We start from the raw sequence: 20,611 nt of genomic DNA, 5'->3' as shown, positions 1-20,611 counted from the left end.
AGATGGAAGCAGTCATAAGTTAAAATACACTGGCTGAGACTCCACTCTACACAACGTTGGGATGTTTTCTTAGGATGATCTCTAAGTCTCTCTTTGAATAAAAGTGGTGTGGCAATACATAACATTTAGAGACGCATACATAACTGTATGACAGAAACAATGTGGTCCTAACAACGCTCATAGAAGCTAATGTTCAAACAATGTTTTCAAACATGCTATTTCACTCAAGAGTAAAGTTTTCTGAGAATTAATATAGAATGATGTCAAATTTTGCTGGGAGAGGCAGTTGGGTTACAGCAAGAAAAATGATCTTTCACTCCTTCCACGGCCAAAGGTCCTCTGAGTGTGTACAGGATGCAGGCAATACAAAGTCAATGCTGTGTTTTGCTTACAGATACACTATGTATATCTCATGGATATACAACTGTTGTACCCTACAATTCAAATGGACTAGTGTGAATATTAAATAAATTTAATTGGTCTATGTAAGTATTAAGTAAGCTATAAAAGTTCAGCAGCTCTGGTTTAAAATTAAATTTAGATGTCTGTGATATTACCAGCAAAAATTTTGAAGTTAAACTTTCTTTTCAGTTAACTTACTTATTTTGCAAAATGGTTTTCAGAAAGTGCAAATCCAAGCGTATCTAATGCTTGCTGACAGCATATGTTTGTTATTTTAGTGTATGTTAGTAAAACCCAAGATGACAAAACTTGGCTGAAAACAAATGCCATGAAGACTTCAGAAAGCATTAAATGAAGACATTTAAACCAGTATTTTGCAAATTCCCTGCAAATTTCAACCTAAGTAAAATATTAATTTCAAATACAGATATTGAGAAATGTTCAGTTACTTAAATTACACAGCTATGGCTGGGACTACAGCTCCTGGTGCTCACCTTATTTTCTTGTTTCCTCTTGGGCGCTCTGACTGGACAGACATGTAGCTTGTGCTGCTGAAACGTGAAGCACTGCTTGTCCGTGACACAGCAGAGACATCACTGACATCGCTATCTGAAGACTTATTGGAAATATTGTCTGAACCTCGCTGAGGATCCCGTCCTGACCGATACTGTAAGAGGAAAAGGACAAAGATACAGATGTTGTCAGTGACATATTACCACAAATCAACTATGAAGCTGGTCTCCGATGATATCTAAACTGCCTTTGTCACCAGACTGACTGATTTTTTATAATGAAGTTTGTAATAGGTACAGAATACCAGTTATGTCTTGGTTTCTATTAATTTTACTCTGCTTTGCTACTCCATTCAAGTTACTAGCATCCCAGCTTCATCCATAGAGTGACTTCTACAAAACTTCGAGCTCTTCCAAAGGTTTCACAAATTTTAATAAAGACGTTTAACCATCATAGAACATTCTTACCACAACTATTTCACCGGGGAGCAAAGCAGAGAGACTTAGCAATTTGCCCATGGCTACTGATCTCATGGAAGATAGAACAGGATACAGACTCTGATTTATGCTATCTGTAGATCATGTCTCTCTTTAGGAGCCTAGCCTATTTACAACAACTTCCAGCTGACAAATGTTAATAATTTGGGTTTTTTTTAAAAGTAAACAAATAGATGAGATTATGAGAGCAAGAGACAAAAAGATATTGTAGCTGTGCACACTAATCCCACATCTTGCTGACCTGCTGGGGTGGGAAGTCTGAAAGGATGGGACAGGACTAGAGATAATTTGTACTGACAATGTACAAATGCCTCAGAAACTAAAATAAAATAGTCTTTGAACTTGTTAAGAGTATATTCCGAACACAGAATTGGAAGGTGACTGGTGATCAGCAGGAAGCCCATACAACATAAAGCAGCATTGTGCAGAATCATTCAAGTTAGATTTGATCAAAATAATATGGTTGTTTGTCCTCATTACACATGTTAACTTTAAATCAATGCTAAGTCTGTGTCATTCTGCATTGCACTATGTGCTAGGTAAAATAAATAGCAGAAAGATATCTTCCCCTCTCGTCTTCATAGACAGACATTTCTGTATATACAGAAATCTGGTGAATTACTATTGATAATCTTTTCAGCAAAATAGTACTGCAAGATGAACTGTCAATGATCACCAGATAATTGTTCATCTGAAATGGAGAGAAGACAGTATAGAAAGATGTGAAGAGCAGCACAGACAGGACTGAAAGAAAACAATGGGAGAAAATAATCTGCATAATAGATCAGTGGCTTGTTGAACTCTTGGGGTTAGTAACATTGGACTCAGTCACCTGGAAAAAATAATTCATAATGTAAAGTGGCAGACCTGTGTATTGGTGCAGAAGAGAAGAGTGTCCAGGTTTGGGTATAAAATTTATTCCTGTTTTATACTTTTAGAATATACATAGTTTTTTATAGAATATAAATATATGTATATATAGGGAGAAAATATGTAGTTTTAGAACTGTCTTTCATAAAGGACACAGATTTTCTCCTGTTCTTTTGCAAGGTATATTACACCGGGAAGTATTCTGAAAGACTGTGCAGTATCTAAATAGCATTTCAGAGTAGCATTTGCATGCCTCTGTACCATAAATAAATTTTACACTTAGTAAGTTGTTTTGTCCAATTAAGACAGGGAAATAGAATGAAGATATGAAAAAATGCTTTTGCAGGTTACGCTGTACTCCTGTTGCAGACAATGACCCACCACAATCTGAACTAGGTGCTTACATAAAATGGTTGCACATGCTGCAGCTAGCTTCCTGATCTTTACTGACTTACAGTATTTGTGCTCATTGACAAGCCATTGAGTACACTTAGAAATAAACTCATAATATCTCTGCGATTAGAATGTTTAAATATTGTAGTATTTACTGACTGTTTTTATTGATGCCATTAATAATTTTGCTTGATAAAGAAATCAGTACACATTGTTACTGGTATATTAATTTTGGAACATAAAAGCACTGATTAAACAGCTGTTCTGATCACCAGAGGTAATGGAACATTACATCACAATAAAAGCATTGTTCTCTTTCAGCAACTCCTTTTAAGAGCAACTAATTACCTCTCTGAAGCAGAAAATAACTATGCCTAAGGAAACATGTATATGTTGAGTCTTATCCATACAATGACATCCACCTAACTCATTCTAGAGTGATTCTGTATTGAAGACAAAGCTTGTATCAATTTAGCCTAAAACTACCAAGGCTGGGAAGTACAACCTGGTGTACTGGGCTATCACCACACACTACAGCAAAGGCAACGCAGAGTTGCCCTCAAGAGTTCAGTATTTGCCAAGGCTCTCAAAGAGATGTGCTTGCCATGCCAAAGCAGTGCTGCTACTGGCTCTCAACAAAGTCAACATACAGTCAAGTTGTGTGTGCCTGTGTGAAGAGCTGTCAAATTGACAGTAATCAGTAGCCTCAGGGTAGACACACCACTACTGTGAGAGACCTCACGTGGCTATCCTGTGAGGAAATCAGATAGATCCTAGTGTCAGATGTAAATCACTGGCGGAATTGTTAATTACTTTCCAACTAGGGGATAGATTAGTACTTGTGGTGATTCATAGAATAACAGACCTGAACTTGGAGATTGCACACTGAGCGTGCCAAGTAGTCCATGGAGATGAGCCCTTCTAAAATAAATATATTGAACGTGAAGTGGCCAACAGTGTGGGTATTGCACAAAACTATTCTAAAGAGTCATTCTGCAAGTTTCAAAAAACTCTGGTTGTCTATTCATTTCCACACCTGGAGAACATCAGTTCTTGAAACCCATTTTTCATAGCAGTGTGCTGTACATAACAAATCAAATGTTTTCATCAATAAAATAATATTATTGGTTTTTTTTAAAGCTAATGCAATAGTAATAATCTAGTGATACATGATGAAGATTGACAATTACTATGGCACAAAAATGAACTTAAAGGTAAATACATATAGTGTGAAAAGAGATCGTCAGATCATTACCTTGTCTTTTTTTTTTTCAGTTGTATGTAAACGTACATCAAACATTTTCAATTGGGTCAGATGGCACAAAAATATTATTTGACACTTATCATTTCTGAATGTTTTTGAAATTGGGAAAGTTAATTGATCCTTCCATTATTTTGAATGTATTATTACATAATATTGATTTTATCAAGTTTTGTTTACACAATGTCTGTTACAGACTCAGCATCTGCTAGCTGCCTACCAAGTCGCATCTAGAAACCAAAACTATTTTTGCTTGCTGAACAGAGCTCAGGTACCTCATATTCATCCATTAATGCTACTCCAATTTGTTCTCTATTCTGCTGCTAAATGTTTTGACCTTATATCTGACTGAATTTTATTTAGGAAATGGATTATAATAGTAAGTATATTGCATGTTAGTGTGTCAGTAACTACACCACAGAAAGCAAAGGGAAACATATTGCTTCTTTGAAAGAAGCCATACCAGGATCTCAGTTTTATGTTTATTTCTTAAACTGCAACGTTGTATAAGGCAGTTTCTGAAGGCAGTTTCCTTTGCTCTCTGCCTCAGAAGTAAAATTGCTCTTTCATTGTGTGAATATTGATTTTTTAAAAGAATTCAGTTTTTTCACATCATATAGTGTTGACTGTAAAACACAACCACTTTTGCACAACTTCGTACTATTCTTTCTTCAGTTATTTTTGTGACTAAAGTTGACCCAAGCCATTACATCTTCATATACTGTCTTGTTTTTTCCTCCAGATTTCACTTTTTTTGTTTCTCTAAATGTAACCATGTCTATGATAATTATTAGAACAAAAAGTTTATTATGAACCAAGTGCCATCCACCTATCATATCTGAAATACTGCTACCATTTCCCATTCCTCTCTACTGCTGTCCCTGTACACCATGCTGTAGCATCTTGCACCATCTGAATGTACACTGCTGGGAAATTTCAGCCCCCATTGCTGCATCCTGGCTGTAGTACAGCCACAAGTTTGTTCCAGCAACTAAGCTGAATTATCCTATTTCCTTCAGAAGAAAACATGGCAACAAGGACAGTAAGGCACCCTCATGTGTACTGATAGCTTCCTTGAAGTGTATCTGCCTAATTGAATACTGTTCCCTTTATTTTTTTTTTTTTTTTTTTTTTAAATAACAGCCATGGCCATATCTCCTGACTTTCTTCATCACTGAAATAAAAAGCTCCTTTTTGGAATAAGGTTACATTTTAATTTCCAATCCAATCAAGAATCACGTGTTCTGGACCAAAAAAGCAGTGAGACTACCCAGCTCCTTCAAGCTGTTCCAAAAGAAGTGTGCTGCAAGCACAGAGGTCGGTTAAAAGTCCCTTTTGTCTTTTATAATAAAATGATATTGTCTTATTTTGATGCATTGAAGAGTGGGATAAATTTCATTGTTAGCATTTCTATCAAATAAGTTTTAAAGTTTCTAAAAACCCCTTCTGCATTGGTGAAATTATCATCTAGAGACCCTAACAAAGTGACAGGTATTTGTGCCAACATCTTGTAACTGCAAGAGATTATTTTCCTGAAATACAAAGTCCAGATTATTAAAGCTGAAAAACTAATACCCACTTTGTTTCTTAATCCAATAACTTCTGCAAATGTTGTGACCTCTTTGTGACTTACCACTTCATGAGTGACAAGCCACTTAGAGCTACAGATGCTCTTGTGTTTTTTTTTTTTAATTTCTCAAAAAAAGTGGTTTGGAACTTCTAATTGAAAGTGAGTTCTAAAGTATTTCATATTGCTTTAATATATTGCTACCAGTTTTCATATTGGACTATACAGTCATGCAGTTGCCCAGGCAATTAAAATTCTTCAGTGATTTCCAACTATTTTATTATCTTTTTTTTCCTTATTATCTTTTTCCTTTTTAGAGTCTACACATAAGATTTCATTTTACATCGGAACAAGAAAACCTGCTCAATGTTTTACTGTTCAAAGTGTTGGGAAGACGCTTCATACAATTGTCCATTGTGCTACTATAAGAAGATTAAAGTAGCATTCTGGACTATTTCAATAGTTGCATGCCTCATCGATGAAAGCTCACAAGCATCCAAAGCACAGCAGTTGTATAAATTGTTCTGTAATTTCAACTGTAGCTTTTGGTGCAAGTTCACAGCATCTAAAGGCATTGCAAATTTTAGTTATCACAAATTATTTGAATGAATGTTATTGGATTGTTTGATTCTTTCTAAAGTCCTTGTTAATGGCTGCCTAATGAAGTCAGCCATTAAGAATAATGCCAAATGCTTACTACATTACAACAATAGCATTACATTTATATAAAGCAAAAGATTCTATGTCAATTTTACAAAATGCCATATACAAATGAATATATAGAGAGGTTGTACGTTTATCTCCAGCTTAGATACACAGAAACTCAAGATGGACATTATGATGAATTTTTGCTTCCATATGATTCATACTTAACCAACTCAAAAACCTGTAGTTACATTTGTAACTTCTGACAAACTCCATGAAGGCAACTGAAGTACATCTAGCCAGGCTAGCCTCTGTCAGCTCTGCCTTGCAAAATCCACCTTCTAAACCATCCTAATCTCGAATAAAATTAGGCCATCAATTGAAACATGCTGGTAAAAATGAACATCCATATTTCTAATGTACATAAGAAAAATCTACTTTAAAAGTTCTCACATCTTTCCCTCAGTGGTTTGGTGACATCTATTGATTTCAATAATCAGTGCTCACATATACAATCTTATAAAGGAGGTCCTAAAACCTGATTTCACTACAGGACTAAGCCATGTTGCAAACAACATTGTACTACTAAATCAGTAAATAAAAATCAAACAATGAAGATCAAGTTGGCAATGGGCTCTAGCAGCAGAGAAAGGCAGTCTTTGTTCTACCGACTTTGAGAAAAATCAGTAGATCAAGAGGAGGGATTATTTCTGATTACGCAGCAGTCATTAGAACATATCTAGAATATTGCATCCAGTTTTGAGACCCAAAGTATGACAATGATATGGATAGATAGAAGTTTGTTGGAGGACCACCGAGATGGCTGAGGCTAGTGCATTTGCCCTGTGAGGAGATATCAGAGCAGCTGGGCTTGTTCTGCCTGGAGAAGTGATGGCTTTGGAAATATCAGCCTGTCAGGTCACACAGCAAGGATGTCAAAATAGCCAAAGCAATTCACAGTAGCTCTGTCTAGTATTTTTGACATAAGCACAGTGAAGCAGTGGATCAAGTTGATCAGAGAAGTTTTTACCCATTAATGTTTTTGAGACCTGACTAGATGAAGCCTCAAGCAACCCACACTCTTCTCACAACTGACCCTGCTTTAAGCTAGCGTTTGGTCTATACAGCTGAGGTCCCCTCAAACCCAAATTACTGTATCATCCTACACATCAAGGTGACCCAGGAGCTGAAGAAGAAATTGAAAAGGCAAAAATAGTGCAGAAGTCACCAATGGATCACTGTCTAAGGACAACTGGAGATGTAGAGGGAGGCAGCCTGGAGGCAAGCCAAGGCAAAACACAAAACAATCATCTGCTTCACATATGTTGGCATATGGTGCAATTTTCTATAAGAATGCTCTAAGTGCACAATACGAAATTAATATAGGAGAGCATTAGAAAATATTCTGGAATTATATCAAGGACAACTCAAAGGACCTGAAAATATTTGTTAAAGTAGAAAGCAGTAAGGCAACTCTTAAGAAGGATTTGGGTCTTTTAATGACCTTGAGAATTAGCTTGCCAACAAGTTTGTCTTCTTACCAAAAAAAAAAACCAAAACTGTTCTTGAAATCAGTTTCAAACCATGAGGTAGCCTCTTGTTCTGAAGCTCTTTTACATACAATATGACTTTGGAAGATGAAGATTGTAATTTCAGCTGCACTGATTGAAATCAAGCTTTTATTGGTACAGAATTAATTAAAAAAGATAGTTTCATCTGATGTAGGGAACTAAGTGTTCTTATTTAGTTTTACTTTAAGTAAGGGACAAATTTTACAAATTTTGAAAAGATAGAGTACTACAAACTTTCTGCTAGAGTATCTAAAGTTACCACATTATTCCTAAGACTGTTCAAAATCACAAAGATACAGTTTAAAATCCTATCTCTTCTACAAAAAAAAATACAGTAGGTAAAAACTATTGTTTAAGCTAAAGTAAAAGATAAGCAAAACACAGGAACAATCCTAAGCATCACCTCAAAAAAATTCTTAAAAGGCAATCCAAGATGTGTTACACATTAGAGTAAAAATACAAGGTTTTTAATGCCCAAGCAGATGTCTCATAATATCAAAAGCTACCTTATAGTCACTACTTAAAGAGAGAGCTTCTACTCCAAATCATCACATCATTGGAACAGGACTCTGGGGCATGACACATCAGGATAACAAGAGATTACCACCACTGCCTTGCATCCTTTGGTAGAATGCTTCACGTACTAGACATAAGTACATAACTAGACATCTACTTTAAAAATAAGATGAATAATTTCTATTATCTACCTAGGAAAGTATCTGAGATTTTTAAGAAGAGGGTTTTTTTTCATAGTTGAATATTAAAGATGATCTTTTCCTTGGTTCTAGTTTACTCTGACAGATTAAATGAGGTAGAAGAGAGATCCAGGTATAGCATATGGCTAGGGTGAAAAAGTTTAAAAAAAGCTGTAATTGACCATATAAATTGGAACCAATAGAAAATCTTATGTGTCCTGTGGATAGATTTAATCTTTTGACCTGATGATTCTAACATACCTTAACAAGTCATAGGTGAATCATAGAATGCCCCCATGAAGCCAGAATATTCCCAACAATTTTTGAATTATGCAAAAATTAGGAAGAAATATGAATCTAAATAATATAAAAATAAATAAACAAAAGATTCAAAAGAAGAACACTTTAATTAGAATAAAGCATAGAAGAATGTCCAACAATCAGTCCCTCTTTTCTGACATTAACATGAAAGTAATTCAGGAAAGGGGACAGAATGGAAAATAAACTACAGCTCTCTCCAAGACTGATTTGAAACATTTTTTATCTAAATTCCCTTTCATACTGCTGACCTTCTAATTTTTAACTGCTATTTAAACCAGGGCAGAGTCAGTCACCAAGTTTCACTTCAGAGAAAGTGAATGTCCACAGTCTGGCTTTGTGATGGTGAGTAATATACTCTTTGTATAGATCTTAAACTTTTCAGCATCTTTTTAACTACCAGACATGAAGTTTTTTACTGTCTTATACAGAAGGAAGTAAATCTATTTAGAGATCAGCAATCCTTCAGCATTCAAGAATGCCAGGTTTTCCGGAAGATGCATCATCATGGACATTGTTAACTGTAAAAAAATTTGAGCTGTTCAACTCCAGGTGATTAACAGAAACCGAGGTGCCCAGGGCTTCACAGTCTACTGTGCAATTGCATTGCACCGTATCTCCAGTGTTTTATCTCCTGTTGATCTCTAGCATATTAGGGCATGCTGGTAACCCTCAACAACTCACTTTGTTAATTCAGCTGTTCAATGGGTTCAGTTTTAGCGATAACTCTTAATTCTGTTTCTTTTCCTCTTTGGTCTTCTAGTTCCAGTGAATCCTACTTAACGTTGGATAAACAGAAAAGTGTGCTTCCTATATTTGTTTCTGTTCCTCACAGTGTTCACCTGCCATTTCTGTCACCACTGCACTCAAAATCTTTTGCAGTTGACACAGTCCTGCCATCCAGTCAACAGTTTTTTTTTTTTTTTTTAAAGAGGATAACAAGGCAGGATTTCTTAAAACAAAAATTGTCTTTGTCTCTGATTTTTCTACATAATCTGGGTTTCTTTGTGATGTTACTTTGCAAACACAATCGAGGAAATCATACAATATGCATTTTAAAGAGTTTTCATTTAATCTGGAGTTTTAACTTGGTTTTATTTCTTTAGCCTCTCAAAACCAAATAAAATACAATGAAAACGTGACCATTACTTTCTTGTCGCAGAATTTCTGTTTCATTAGACTTTATTTCACCCCAAAAGTCTGTTAAGTTTTCAGCATACTTGATGGTTTGAGAACTCCTTAATCTTACTTTCTCTGTATAAAATTTAAATACGACTCTCACCAAATTTTTCTTGGGACACATCAGTTTAAAATGAATTACATTGAAGAGAACAACTGAACTGACACATGGACCATCTGGTGAGTGCTTATTCTGGTAAACAGAAGTGCCTAAGGACCATAAGCAACACAATTTCTCAAGACAGGATAATTTTTTTTTTTTTTTTGATTACACTTTGTAAGTGCCAAAGTCCACAGATATCAGGGGGCAGCCTCCAAAATCAAGCATAATTTGAGGGAAGGTGCCATAATATTTATTCTTAATTCCTCATTTTCACTAATTATTAGGATACATTTTGGAAAATTCCTGTACAGGAAGAAATATGACACCACTTGATAGTTCATGAACATTTGTTTTTGCTGATTCATGTCTTGCTAAAGGAAAAAAGAGTCTGCAAGTTGTAGATACCACCATCTCCTTGTACCTCCATAAGCAAGTTAAGCTATTTATAAAAAAATATTACTCTTCCCTAAAATATTTTTCCCCAACATCTTTACCTTTGTCATATTGCAACTAAGGGAAAAAAGTCTGCATGGGGATCCTGAACATGCACACCCCTCCTAGGGAATGGAAATACTCAACTCTTATCTTTTTCTCTTTAGTCATTGTTCTTCCATACTCATGAGAGGGTAATTAGAAAACACGTTTTACTTATGTCTGTCATATTGCATTGTAAAAGAAGAAACTATAATAATTTATCCCTTTGCTTGGTTGTAAGGATAATTTGAATCCACTTTTACAGAAAGGACACAATATCTATTAACATTACTTACAACTTCCACTTCATTACATAAAACACTTTAACAGTAAGGTAATTATGTGTGACATTTCCAGGAAAGAAACAAGAAATAATTCAGTTGAAACTGTATGAGAAATTTAGAAATTGTTTTTCACCTGATGGCATGTGTCACTTGAGAGAAAAAGAAAGATGATGTATCCCAATTCTCTGAAATTTAATGCATCTAAGATGCTCTATATGAGGAAACAAATATAACATCTTTGAAAGGTTTTACACAGTCTGAACAAAAAAAGATGTATCAGAAATTTTATTGGGATAAGACAAGTTGAACTTGATGACAAAATTGTATATATTTGGTTGTCTGATGGATGAATTTTTTCCCTAACATAAATTGATTTTGAAAGAGATAAATTTTTCAAAATTCTTTTCAGCATGATACTTATGGTTATTAGAATAAATATATATATAGTCAAGGTGAAGATTTAGGACAAGATGCTCTTTTAGGGAAAAAAAGAGTTTTGATATGTAAACTTTATTTGACAATGTCTAAAATTTCACTTTCTACTATCTTGGAATTTTATCAGTAGAATAAGTTTGCTGCACTAATTCAACTATTGTACTTTTTATATTACAAAGAATGACCACTTTTTGGGTACTTCATTACTCTTTTCAGAAGGAAGGATAAAATTTTCAAAACTTTTTTTTTTCCCCTCTATTTTCTCTGTGAAGCAAAGGTACTGACTGCTTCTTCATTTTGAATCATCATACATATTGAAGCAGGCACTGTGCAACTACTACACTAGGACTTCAGGTCTATCCTTTCTACTTGCCTGCCATGCTTTTCTTGATTTTTCAAGGTCAATAGCCTAGAAAATTATCTAGCAAACATGTTTCCATCTATCTGGAACCACTGCTCTACCCTTGTTACCTTTCAAGTATGAATAATGTCCGTATTGTGCCTATTCTGCCTGGCAGAGAATTAAGTAGCACAAACTGCTATCTATCATGATACATTATTATAAATTGTTATTCTCATTTTTTGGAGCTTCCTAACTGTTGCAGTAATTCAATTAACTTCACATATTCTCTATTTTTGAATGTCACACTTTGGCACACAGACATTTAGTACATATATTGCAGTTAATTTTCTTTCTCGTTTTTTGTAGATCATGTCATTTATTATCAGCATAGCATCAGTTTCAGTATATCTTAGATAATGAATTCAAGCACCATCACATTAACTTATACATTGATTGTTACTCCGTTCAACAATGTCTTGGAACTTCATAGCTTAAATTCAGACAAGAAATGTAAACAGAAATATCCAATTTTACTACGAAAAGAAAGTCACTGAACCAAAATAGACTAACAATTTAGCAATTGTTGTGTCTATACAAAGTAGGTCTGAATGGAAAATATAAAAAAGATAAAAGAGTTTTAAGATAAATTGTAAAGATTACTCTGTATGGAAGTTGGTCAAAACAACACCCAGATGATTTCAAAACGTGATTATTGATGGAATGGTTACAATTACTTAATTGAATTTGGCTTTGATAGAAATATTTTTATATACATTTTGACATGTATTTGATATATATGTTCAATAAAATGACATTATTCTGGAAAATATTTGCTTTTTGCAAAAGAATATTGAACTTATTGCTGCGAGAGTAAAACTCAAGACTTTGTTTTAGTATTTCTTGTCTTTTTTAAATGGAAAAATGTAATACTTTCAAGAATCTCCAATAACTAATGAATATTCAGAGATAAAATACAATGACGATCTCATGGGGTTTTTACTTTCAGAAGTCATTTTTACCTTTTTGTGATTCATTGTAAAATTATAAGGTACTTAACATTATAAACTATCTTCAATGTCTATTTTCTAGATATATGATTAGCAATAGAAGCTTACACAAAATCCAAGAAAATCACTGACAATGTCTATTGTCAGTATCTGCAGATACAGACCAAGACAGCTAATATCAGTCTATTTTCAGATGTTTATATTTCAGCCATGATCATGAGAAATGAATGCAGTATTTGTGTTAATCACAGTATTGTATTTAAGAATATGTTAAGTCTATGAGAGACAGGGATACTCAAGATTAAAAATAAATTAGAAAAACATGAAAACCAAAATAAAAGAGAGTCTGAATTAAATGAAAAATAAAAATGATGACAACAAAAATATTTTCTGAGGATTTATATATCAATAATATCAAGGAAGAAAATACTAGAAATCACACCGATCCACATCTGTATTCAAAGTCACTAAGTTACTTCTAACCCATCAGCAAAATAGAGTTTAGTAAAAGCAGAAATGAAAAAGGAGATATTTTCTGCATTACTATGCATATAGAGCTCAAACCTACATTTCTATACTTATGTAGCAATATTTTAAAGTCTTATAACTGAACTTTAAATCCTGTATTTATAGCAAGCAGAATTGCAACATCAGCATTCTTCCCTACAAACTTTAATAGGAAAAGATTAGTAAAACTATTGATTGAAAATATAAATGCTATCACTACTACAGGCCAGGGAGATTCTCTCTGTCACTGAGTAGTAAAATTTCTTATGTACCATAAATGAGCATGACTGATTAAGTAACTGGAGAACTCTGCTGTTGAGAGTGTTAGGCCCTGCCCTTCTAGACCAGATAGCCAGTTTAGATATCAAGTTTCTTGTCCAAAAATACAATTAATGACTTCTCCATGGGAAAGCACAAAAGCCATGGAACAAACAACCAGTTTCCACATATGTTAAGTTCTTTGTTAGCCTCACTAGTGTTTGTCTTATTTCCTGAAGCATAGAGGGTTTTGTTATGGAAGTGGGGAAAGGACCCCATAAAACTGCACAGTTGTTCCCATTTATAAGCCTATAGGCCTGCTTAGGCCTCTAGTTTCACAGTTTTTTTAAGGAAATTAACTGCATGGAATATTCATGTGTAGTATTATCTGTGTTAATGTTTCCATTCTTAAATATTCTTCAGAATAGCTCCATTCTAATTATTTAACCTTTCCAAGATTTATCCAGATATGTACAATTAAAAAATTTTAACTGATATGTTATAAAGAAATGCACACAGACCACATTTCCAATTTTCACACCGTTTTGAGGGAATATAGATATCAAATCTAGCCTCCATTTTAATTAAATATTTTGAATATTCATAATTACATCCCTAAAAACAGAAGTTGTAAGAAACAATTATAGGATCAAAGATGTAGACTCATAATTATTACAAATTATCAAGTTATTGCTGGGCATGGCATGATCTTCCCAGAACTCTCAAACTCTCAGCTTAAATTTTCAAAAATTAAACATCAATTTAAACCCAATATAAATGAACTACAGTTTATACACAGTAAAAATGTCAAAGGTCTCATCATCCTCTTATCTTACATGTTTATTCCTCTCCCTCTCTGGAAGTTTTTTCAAGAAGAAAAGTGATAAGTGCTTCTGCTAGCAATCTTCACCACTCTATGTACTAGTCTGCTTTGATTTTTAAGGAGACAAAGGTATTCTCAAAAACATCATTAATTCCAATGACAATAGAGGTCAAAGGATATCATATGTAGCTCTACCAATCATAGAATCACAGAATGGTAGGGGTTGGAAGGGACCTTTAGAGATCTAGTCCAAACCCCCTGTTAAAATCAAGTCCACCTAGATGAAGTCACACAGGAATGCATTCAGGCAGGTTTTGAAAACCTCCAGAAGAGAGTCCAATGGCACAACTAATTATGGGAGGTTTAAGAGGGAAAATGCAGACCTTGGACAGTTTTACATATCACAAGAAGACTGAGAGATAAGGAGATCTGCTTCTGAAGCATTCAAACTCAATTTCTCCCCCCTTCAGTGTTACAGTCCTTAGCTTTTGCACTTTCTCTCATACAGGTAACCCATAAGGTAGTACTTGATTCATTGCTGAATCAAAGTATCTCAGTACAAAGAATTGTAGTTTTTCAGTATTTGTACTTTCCAAGAGCCTCAAAGTCTGTGTTTTTTTGTATTCTGTATTATTCTCTATTTGATGTATTCTTACCCACATTATTTGGTTAAATAATTTTTTACCAGTTCTGCAAAAATTTCAGGGTTTATCTGGGCTTTTAAATCTTTTATCCCAACATTGTTCCTTGTTGCTTTAATATACTATCTTTCTAGTTATGACATTACAGACTATTACTAGTTGCTGTATTATATAACAATTTCTCTGTCTTTTTGAGGCAATTGTTTCCTCCTAATAAAATAAATAAAATAAGCCTCATGATACTTTGAGGTTTCAATGTGTCAGCTGCTTGCCAGTCTCTATTTTACTTTCACTCCCAAAAAAACCAATAGTTTTTCACTATTCTTACATGTACTTTTACATACACCCAGTCCCCTTACATTTGGCATTCAATCAATGCTTTTAGTTACTCAGACCCTTTTGCAGGACTTAATATGGCCCGAGTTGATTAAATTCTCTCTTGATTCTACATTGATTTCACATTGATTGCAAACAATTGTAGAGTTGCACATTCAAGAAGCATCTTCTCTGCTTTTTCTGTGTAGTAACAAAGATTTTCAGCTCTCCCAAGTCCATTCACTGGCTACATTCCAGCCACGGAAGCAAGGAGAGAGGAATGTCATGATTCCTCTCAACCTTTATCTTTGGTTTGCCAGCAAGGATTCCTGAATTTGAGCTGTAGTGGGAATGGCCAGGGGAAGGAGTTACTCAGCACCATAGATTTGTTTGCCAGCACAGCTAATGGCAACAGGACCAGGTAAGAAGCAAAGCAGAGAGGTTTTAATTGACTTTAAAAGCCATTCAACTAAATGCAGACAAAGTGAATTTAGCATGCTACTTACTCAATTTCTCTTGGCCCTTTCTTCTGCACAGTGCATCTTGCTTAAACACTTACAATCTGGGAAGCTTAGTTTTTATGAAAAACAATAAACTAGTCCTAGAAAGCTTCCCTAGGAAAATGACATAAATCAGGCTAGTGCTGCAGAGACACAATACAGTAAATGGTAGAACATTCTTGTGCTACTCTGTTTTTTTTTCTGTACTACCAGACCTTAGGTTTTCCTGCATGTCAGCTTCAACCAGCACTGCAAATAAGACTTCAGTATATATGCTATTCAATATAAATCTATTAGTACTCAACATTCAGACATTAATAGCTACTCCAATACCAGACATACTTTTACCTAATCTGTAAATCCACACAATTTTTCCTTTCGTATCTCTTTAGTTGTAAATATGTTTGTATGAAAATAAAATATATTGCTTTTTTCCTATGTTTGTGCTGAAACTATAAGCAATATTAAGGAAATAACTCTTTTACACAATATATTACTTGCCAAACTCAGATATACAAAATATTATGGAAACAGAATACTTAGTTTTCCAATAATAATGAGGCCTGTATATCATTAATAAAATAACTATCTGCAATTTTATGATGAGGAAAAAAATACAAGGGAAGAATCAATTTCATATTTCAGCAGCTTCTAAGAATACAGATGTCTGTAAGCAAAGTTTCCCATAAGCTTCTTAATGTATAACTATGCATCACAGAATTGTATGTACCTTCCTGTAAAGACTCTAGTATTGACTTCTAGATTTGGGAAAAAAATAGAGAAATATAATACAGGATGACTATTTTAATCTACTATAATAGTTTTTGCTTTCTCAGCAAGGAAGAATACTTTTTCTTAACTCAAAATCATCAAGAGAGACTTAAAATTGCTGTTGACTTCCATTTAAATAAAGAATTAAAACAGTAAGGTAAAAGAAAATTCCATGTGCTAGCATTCCTGAATGTCACTTGATGCCTACTTAATGACATTTTTCTTGGACATGGCATGCTGAATTGTCTACTTGTGCCAGGTGCTAGATTTTAAAAAAGTAAAGTCACTGTATAGTATACAGAACATGACATTTCAGACAACTTTTGACATATGTTTCAGTTCATGATTCAGATTTTTTTTTGTAGAAACTAGGTAGATAAACTGTACTTACTAAATTTCTGTCTCTAGATATTATAAGCACTTAATCAAGGGGAATTGAATCATTGGTAGTAAAAAATTGAAGGCAGAACTCTCATGTGGTTTATGAGATTTATGGTTCTTACATGGCTATAAAACCACACAATTTTAAGAAGGTATTATGAATAAATTCATATATGTGAATATTCAGTGTCTAGTTCCACAAGTTCATCAAAAGAATAAATAACTCAGCTTCAAATACTGAAGCTAGACTTTGTCAGAAGAGTAAACTGTTTACTTCTGGAGACAATTTTTGATGTGTGCAATAAACAAATAACCATATTAATAAAATAATTCCATTTTTAATTTTCCCCTTTAATACATTCCAATAATGCTGATGATAAAATTTGAACTAAAAAGATAAAAGGTGTAGAATGAGGCCTAATAATATGATGTAGGTGAAATGGAAAAACAAAGGTAGGAAATATGTTCTTAGATAGTTATATTCTGTCCACCTCCTTCATGTGAGGGCTCATTTATTCTCTTTGCTCCATATCAGTCCTACTCCTTAATCAAATTTCAGCCAAGCATTGAGGCAACAGCATAATTATCAGAAAATATTTGGTTATACATACAATAAATAAAGTATATATTTGTGTGGTATATATAATGACAACACTTGTAAGAAGGTCTGCTCACAGTATTATGCTCATCAAAACCAACAATATGGACATATATGGAAATAATTGTCATAAATGTCAACATAAAAGAAGCATCTAAACATGACAGTGTACCAAGTCCTTCCTACATAAAAAATCACATGCCTTCTGTAGTAAAAACTACATATGTAAAATATCCAAAAAATCATGCAGCACATCTAAATAGTTTAAATATTTTAAGCCAGTTTTCTTTTACTTTTGTCAGTTCTAACCATCCTCATTAATAGGATTCTTCATTTTATGATGAGCTTCAATAAAGCTTTTCCCCTATTATCCCACACTGAAATGTACATTTTAGAAAGTAATTATCAAGTATATTAATTAACATTATCTGCAAAAATAATAACATGTAGTAAATTTGATGTTTTCTTTCTTAAGCATCTCAGTTTACAGTAACTTAAACATGGAACAGGGAAATACATCCTGGAAATAAAAGTCTAAATCAGGCTTCTCTTCCTCAGACAGCTTTTATAGGACAGATGTCTTGTGTTTTCCACTTACAATCTGACCTCTATTAATGAAGTATTTTAGAGGACACTTTTTTTTTTTTTTTTGCATAATAGAAGTTTCAATTGAAAAAAATCTTGATTATTTTAATTAACACACTGTACATGACATGACCTTGTTCCAGATAGCAGGACATTTGGATAGTGTATTTGAGGTCATACTGCTATGTAATGATTTAGATTTTGAGCAAACTGCCGCAGTTAGGGTGGAAGCTTTTGTTGATGTATAAAATATCCTTCCAAGAGTTAAACTGACAATATTAAACTAGAGGGACACTCTGTCTTCCAGTTTTCAATAGATCAAGATAATCCTGTGTTCAACTATATAAAAGCCATGAACAGATTTCTATAGCTCTGTCAGTCATAGAATCATAGAATGGTAGGGGTTGGAAGGGACCTTTAGAGATCTAGTCCAGCTCCCTGCAGAAACTGGTTCACCTCAATTACTCTCTTTTTTTCTAATCTTTGAGATTTTGAATCATGCATTTTCATTCCAATGGATAATTACATTGCTACTTTTATTTACTTTAACCTATCCTTCTTATATTTTAATAATCTAGAGTACTCTATGTTAAGGGTTTTGCTACATATTTCCACTAATTTCATTATAAAATACATAAGAAACTTTTACTGAAGAAGCAACCTCCCACTCATCTATTGCATTCTAAAAGGATATTGTATATATTTCAGTTTAGCATATTTTGTTGCTTTTCAAAACAAAACTCCCTTGCCTTAGAATGATAATCTTGTTCCAGCCTGGAATCTGATCCTGCTACCTGTTTGTACTTGCTCATTTTCATTTGGCGATTCCTCTCTTCTACATCCATAGAACCTGTCAAGTTAAAAAAGAGAAGAAAATAAATACACAAGTGTCCTTAATTCCAAGTTTAAAGTTATGCACATGGATTTTTTAACAGGAAGGGATAAAATTTGATTTACTTAAATTACAGTGTATATAATTTCAGTTTCTCAAATACAATTTTGAAAATATCCAAAAACTTGTAAGAGGAGGAAAGCTGTAGGTAAGTATCTCAGTAAAATCGGAATAGATGTTGTAGTATCTACACAATCCAAATGAATCCAACTTTGTGGAAGAAATAAATGTCAATGAAACATAATATCTCAACAGAACTGTACTATGTCAAAAAATATTCATGAGAAAGCAAGTCATTCGGCTAAAAAAAGGAATGCAAATGTAATCTGCTTATTTCAGGTGGAATTGTTATTTGGGAACCATTATGCCTGGTTCTGCATCTGTTATAGTGTCATATACCACATTAGTAATCAAGTAACAATGACATGTTAGCAGACCTGTTTACTATTTGAGCACATTCTTAGTATGTTCAAAACAATTTAAAGATGTCTAAAGGAATGTTAAAGAGCCACCCAGTGGCATCACTGTATCACATTGTAATATACACAACTTTGGAATGATTTCAGGATTCACTCTTCTTGGACAAAATATATAATTAGTGTCAGTTAGGGATGGGCTCTTATTATATGGCTCAGACAGCAGCTGGTTCCAAACAACTGGTATAGTAACAATTTACTGTGTGAAATAATAAGGACGTTAAGTGTCGAAGCTGAAGTGAAAGAATGAGAAATAGAAAAATGAGAAGATAACAGTCCAGAATTTAAAAAAATGATAATTTTCAAATAAGTTATAGTTATCTATTGTACACAAACGGACTTGATTATCTTCCACTTTACAATGGTACAAATGAAGAGTTCATTATCCACCAAATGCTAAAAGTATTTATTTTGACTGGTATTTGTCTTAAAGGTTCCATAATTTTAACACAAATGTTGTCTAGGATTCACTTTTCAGAATTCCACTAGTCATAAATGGAAGTTTCTGTACCTCAAATGTATTGGACAATCGAAACATTATTTATGGAACTGAGATAGAAATATTACATTCCAGTGTACTATGTTAACCTGGTTTAAAATCTAAACCTGTGTTCCAAGTTGAATTCTATTAGTAAAATAGAACTTTGCATGAGAGCTCTGCAGTGCTTCTGAGTTTTGTAGTTCTCTTTCTTGACAATACGAATGGTAGTAGTATGCACTAGTAGACCTGCCACCTAAATCTTGTGGCTCCTTCTAGGAAATCTAGAAGGAAGGAGGTGAAAGGAAGATGGAATGCGATAAGGCTAAGCTGATTTGTTATTTAGAAACACTGTCATCTGATTTTTGTATTCAAGTTCTCCATCTTTACTTCCTACAGCAACATGAAGGAAAAAACTTAAAATATTTTAAGATAAAATAAAATCAAGAAAAAACAATGAAAAAGAAGAAACCGTGTTTTTAGAAGGAGAAACAAAATGTGAAAGACAGCAGCAGATGAAAATTCCTAGAACAATGTATATCTAGTTTTTCCTATCATAATTTTCCTCAAAAATTATAGGCCAAAAAAAAATATTTGCCAATTTATCATTAAGATGCAGTGATTTTTTTTAAGTCTCTAGATTAAACGCTCTAAAGATTTTTTTTCTTTTTTTGTCTTGAAAACAAAAACTTTATGCTGGAAAGTGATATTTTTCATTTTTTCAGTGACATAAGTAACACATGAGTGGTTTTGAAGAAAAATGTTTTAACTTTTGCTCAAAGAAGGAAATCATCTTTTGCTGAAGTTTTAACATTCTGCAAATTCACTT

At 33.6% G+C, this 20,611-nt stretch overlaps 1 protein-coding gene across 27 annotated transcripts in view; it reads right to left on the bottom strand.

The window, feature by feature from the left end:
* RIMS2 (regulating synaptic membrane exocytosis 2) overlaps positions 1 to 20,611 on the bottom strand; it is a 466,103-nt gene that overhangs the window by 66,254 nt on the left and 379,238 nt on the right. For 13 of the 27 annotated variants that reach the window (XM_061995371.1, XM_061995378.1, XM_061995367.1 and 10 more), the window contains 2 exons: positions 18,686 to 18,786; positions 897 to 1,069 (listed from right to left, as the gene is read on the bottom strand). The exons of the other annotated variants lie outside the window; for them this stretch is intronic. In XM_061995371.1, coding sequence (XP_061851355.1) covers positions 897 to 1,069; positions 18,686 to 18,786 — 274 coding nt within the window. The remainder of the gene's footprint in view (positions 1 to 896; positions 1,070 to 18,685; positions 18,787 to 20,611) is intronic. 27 annotated transcript variants of the gene reach the window in all.

The sequence above is a fragment of the Colius striatus genome, chromosome 4 (assembly GCF_028858725.1).
Source record: "Colius striatus isolate bColStr4 chromosome 4, bColStr4.1.hap1, whole genome shotgun sequence".
Taxonomy (NCBI): Eukaryota; Metazoa; Chordata; class Aves; order Coliiformes; family Coliidae; genus Colius; species Colius striatus.
This window is presented reverse-complemented; position numbering and strand designations above follow the sequence as displayed.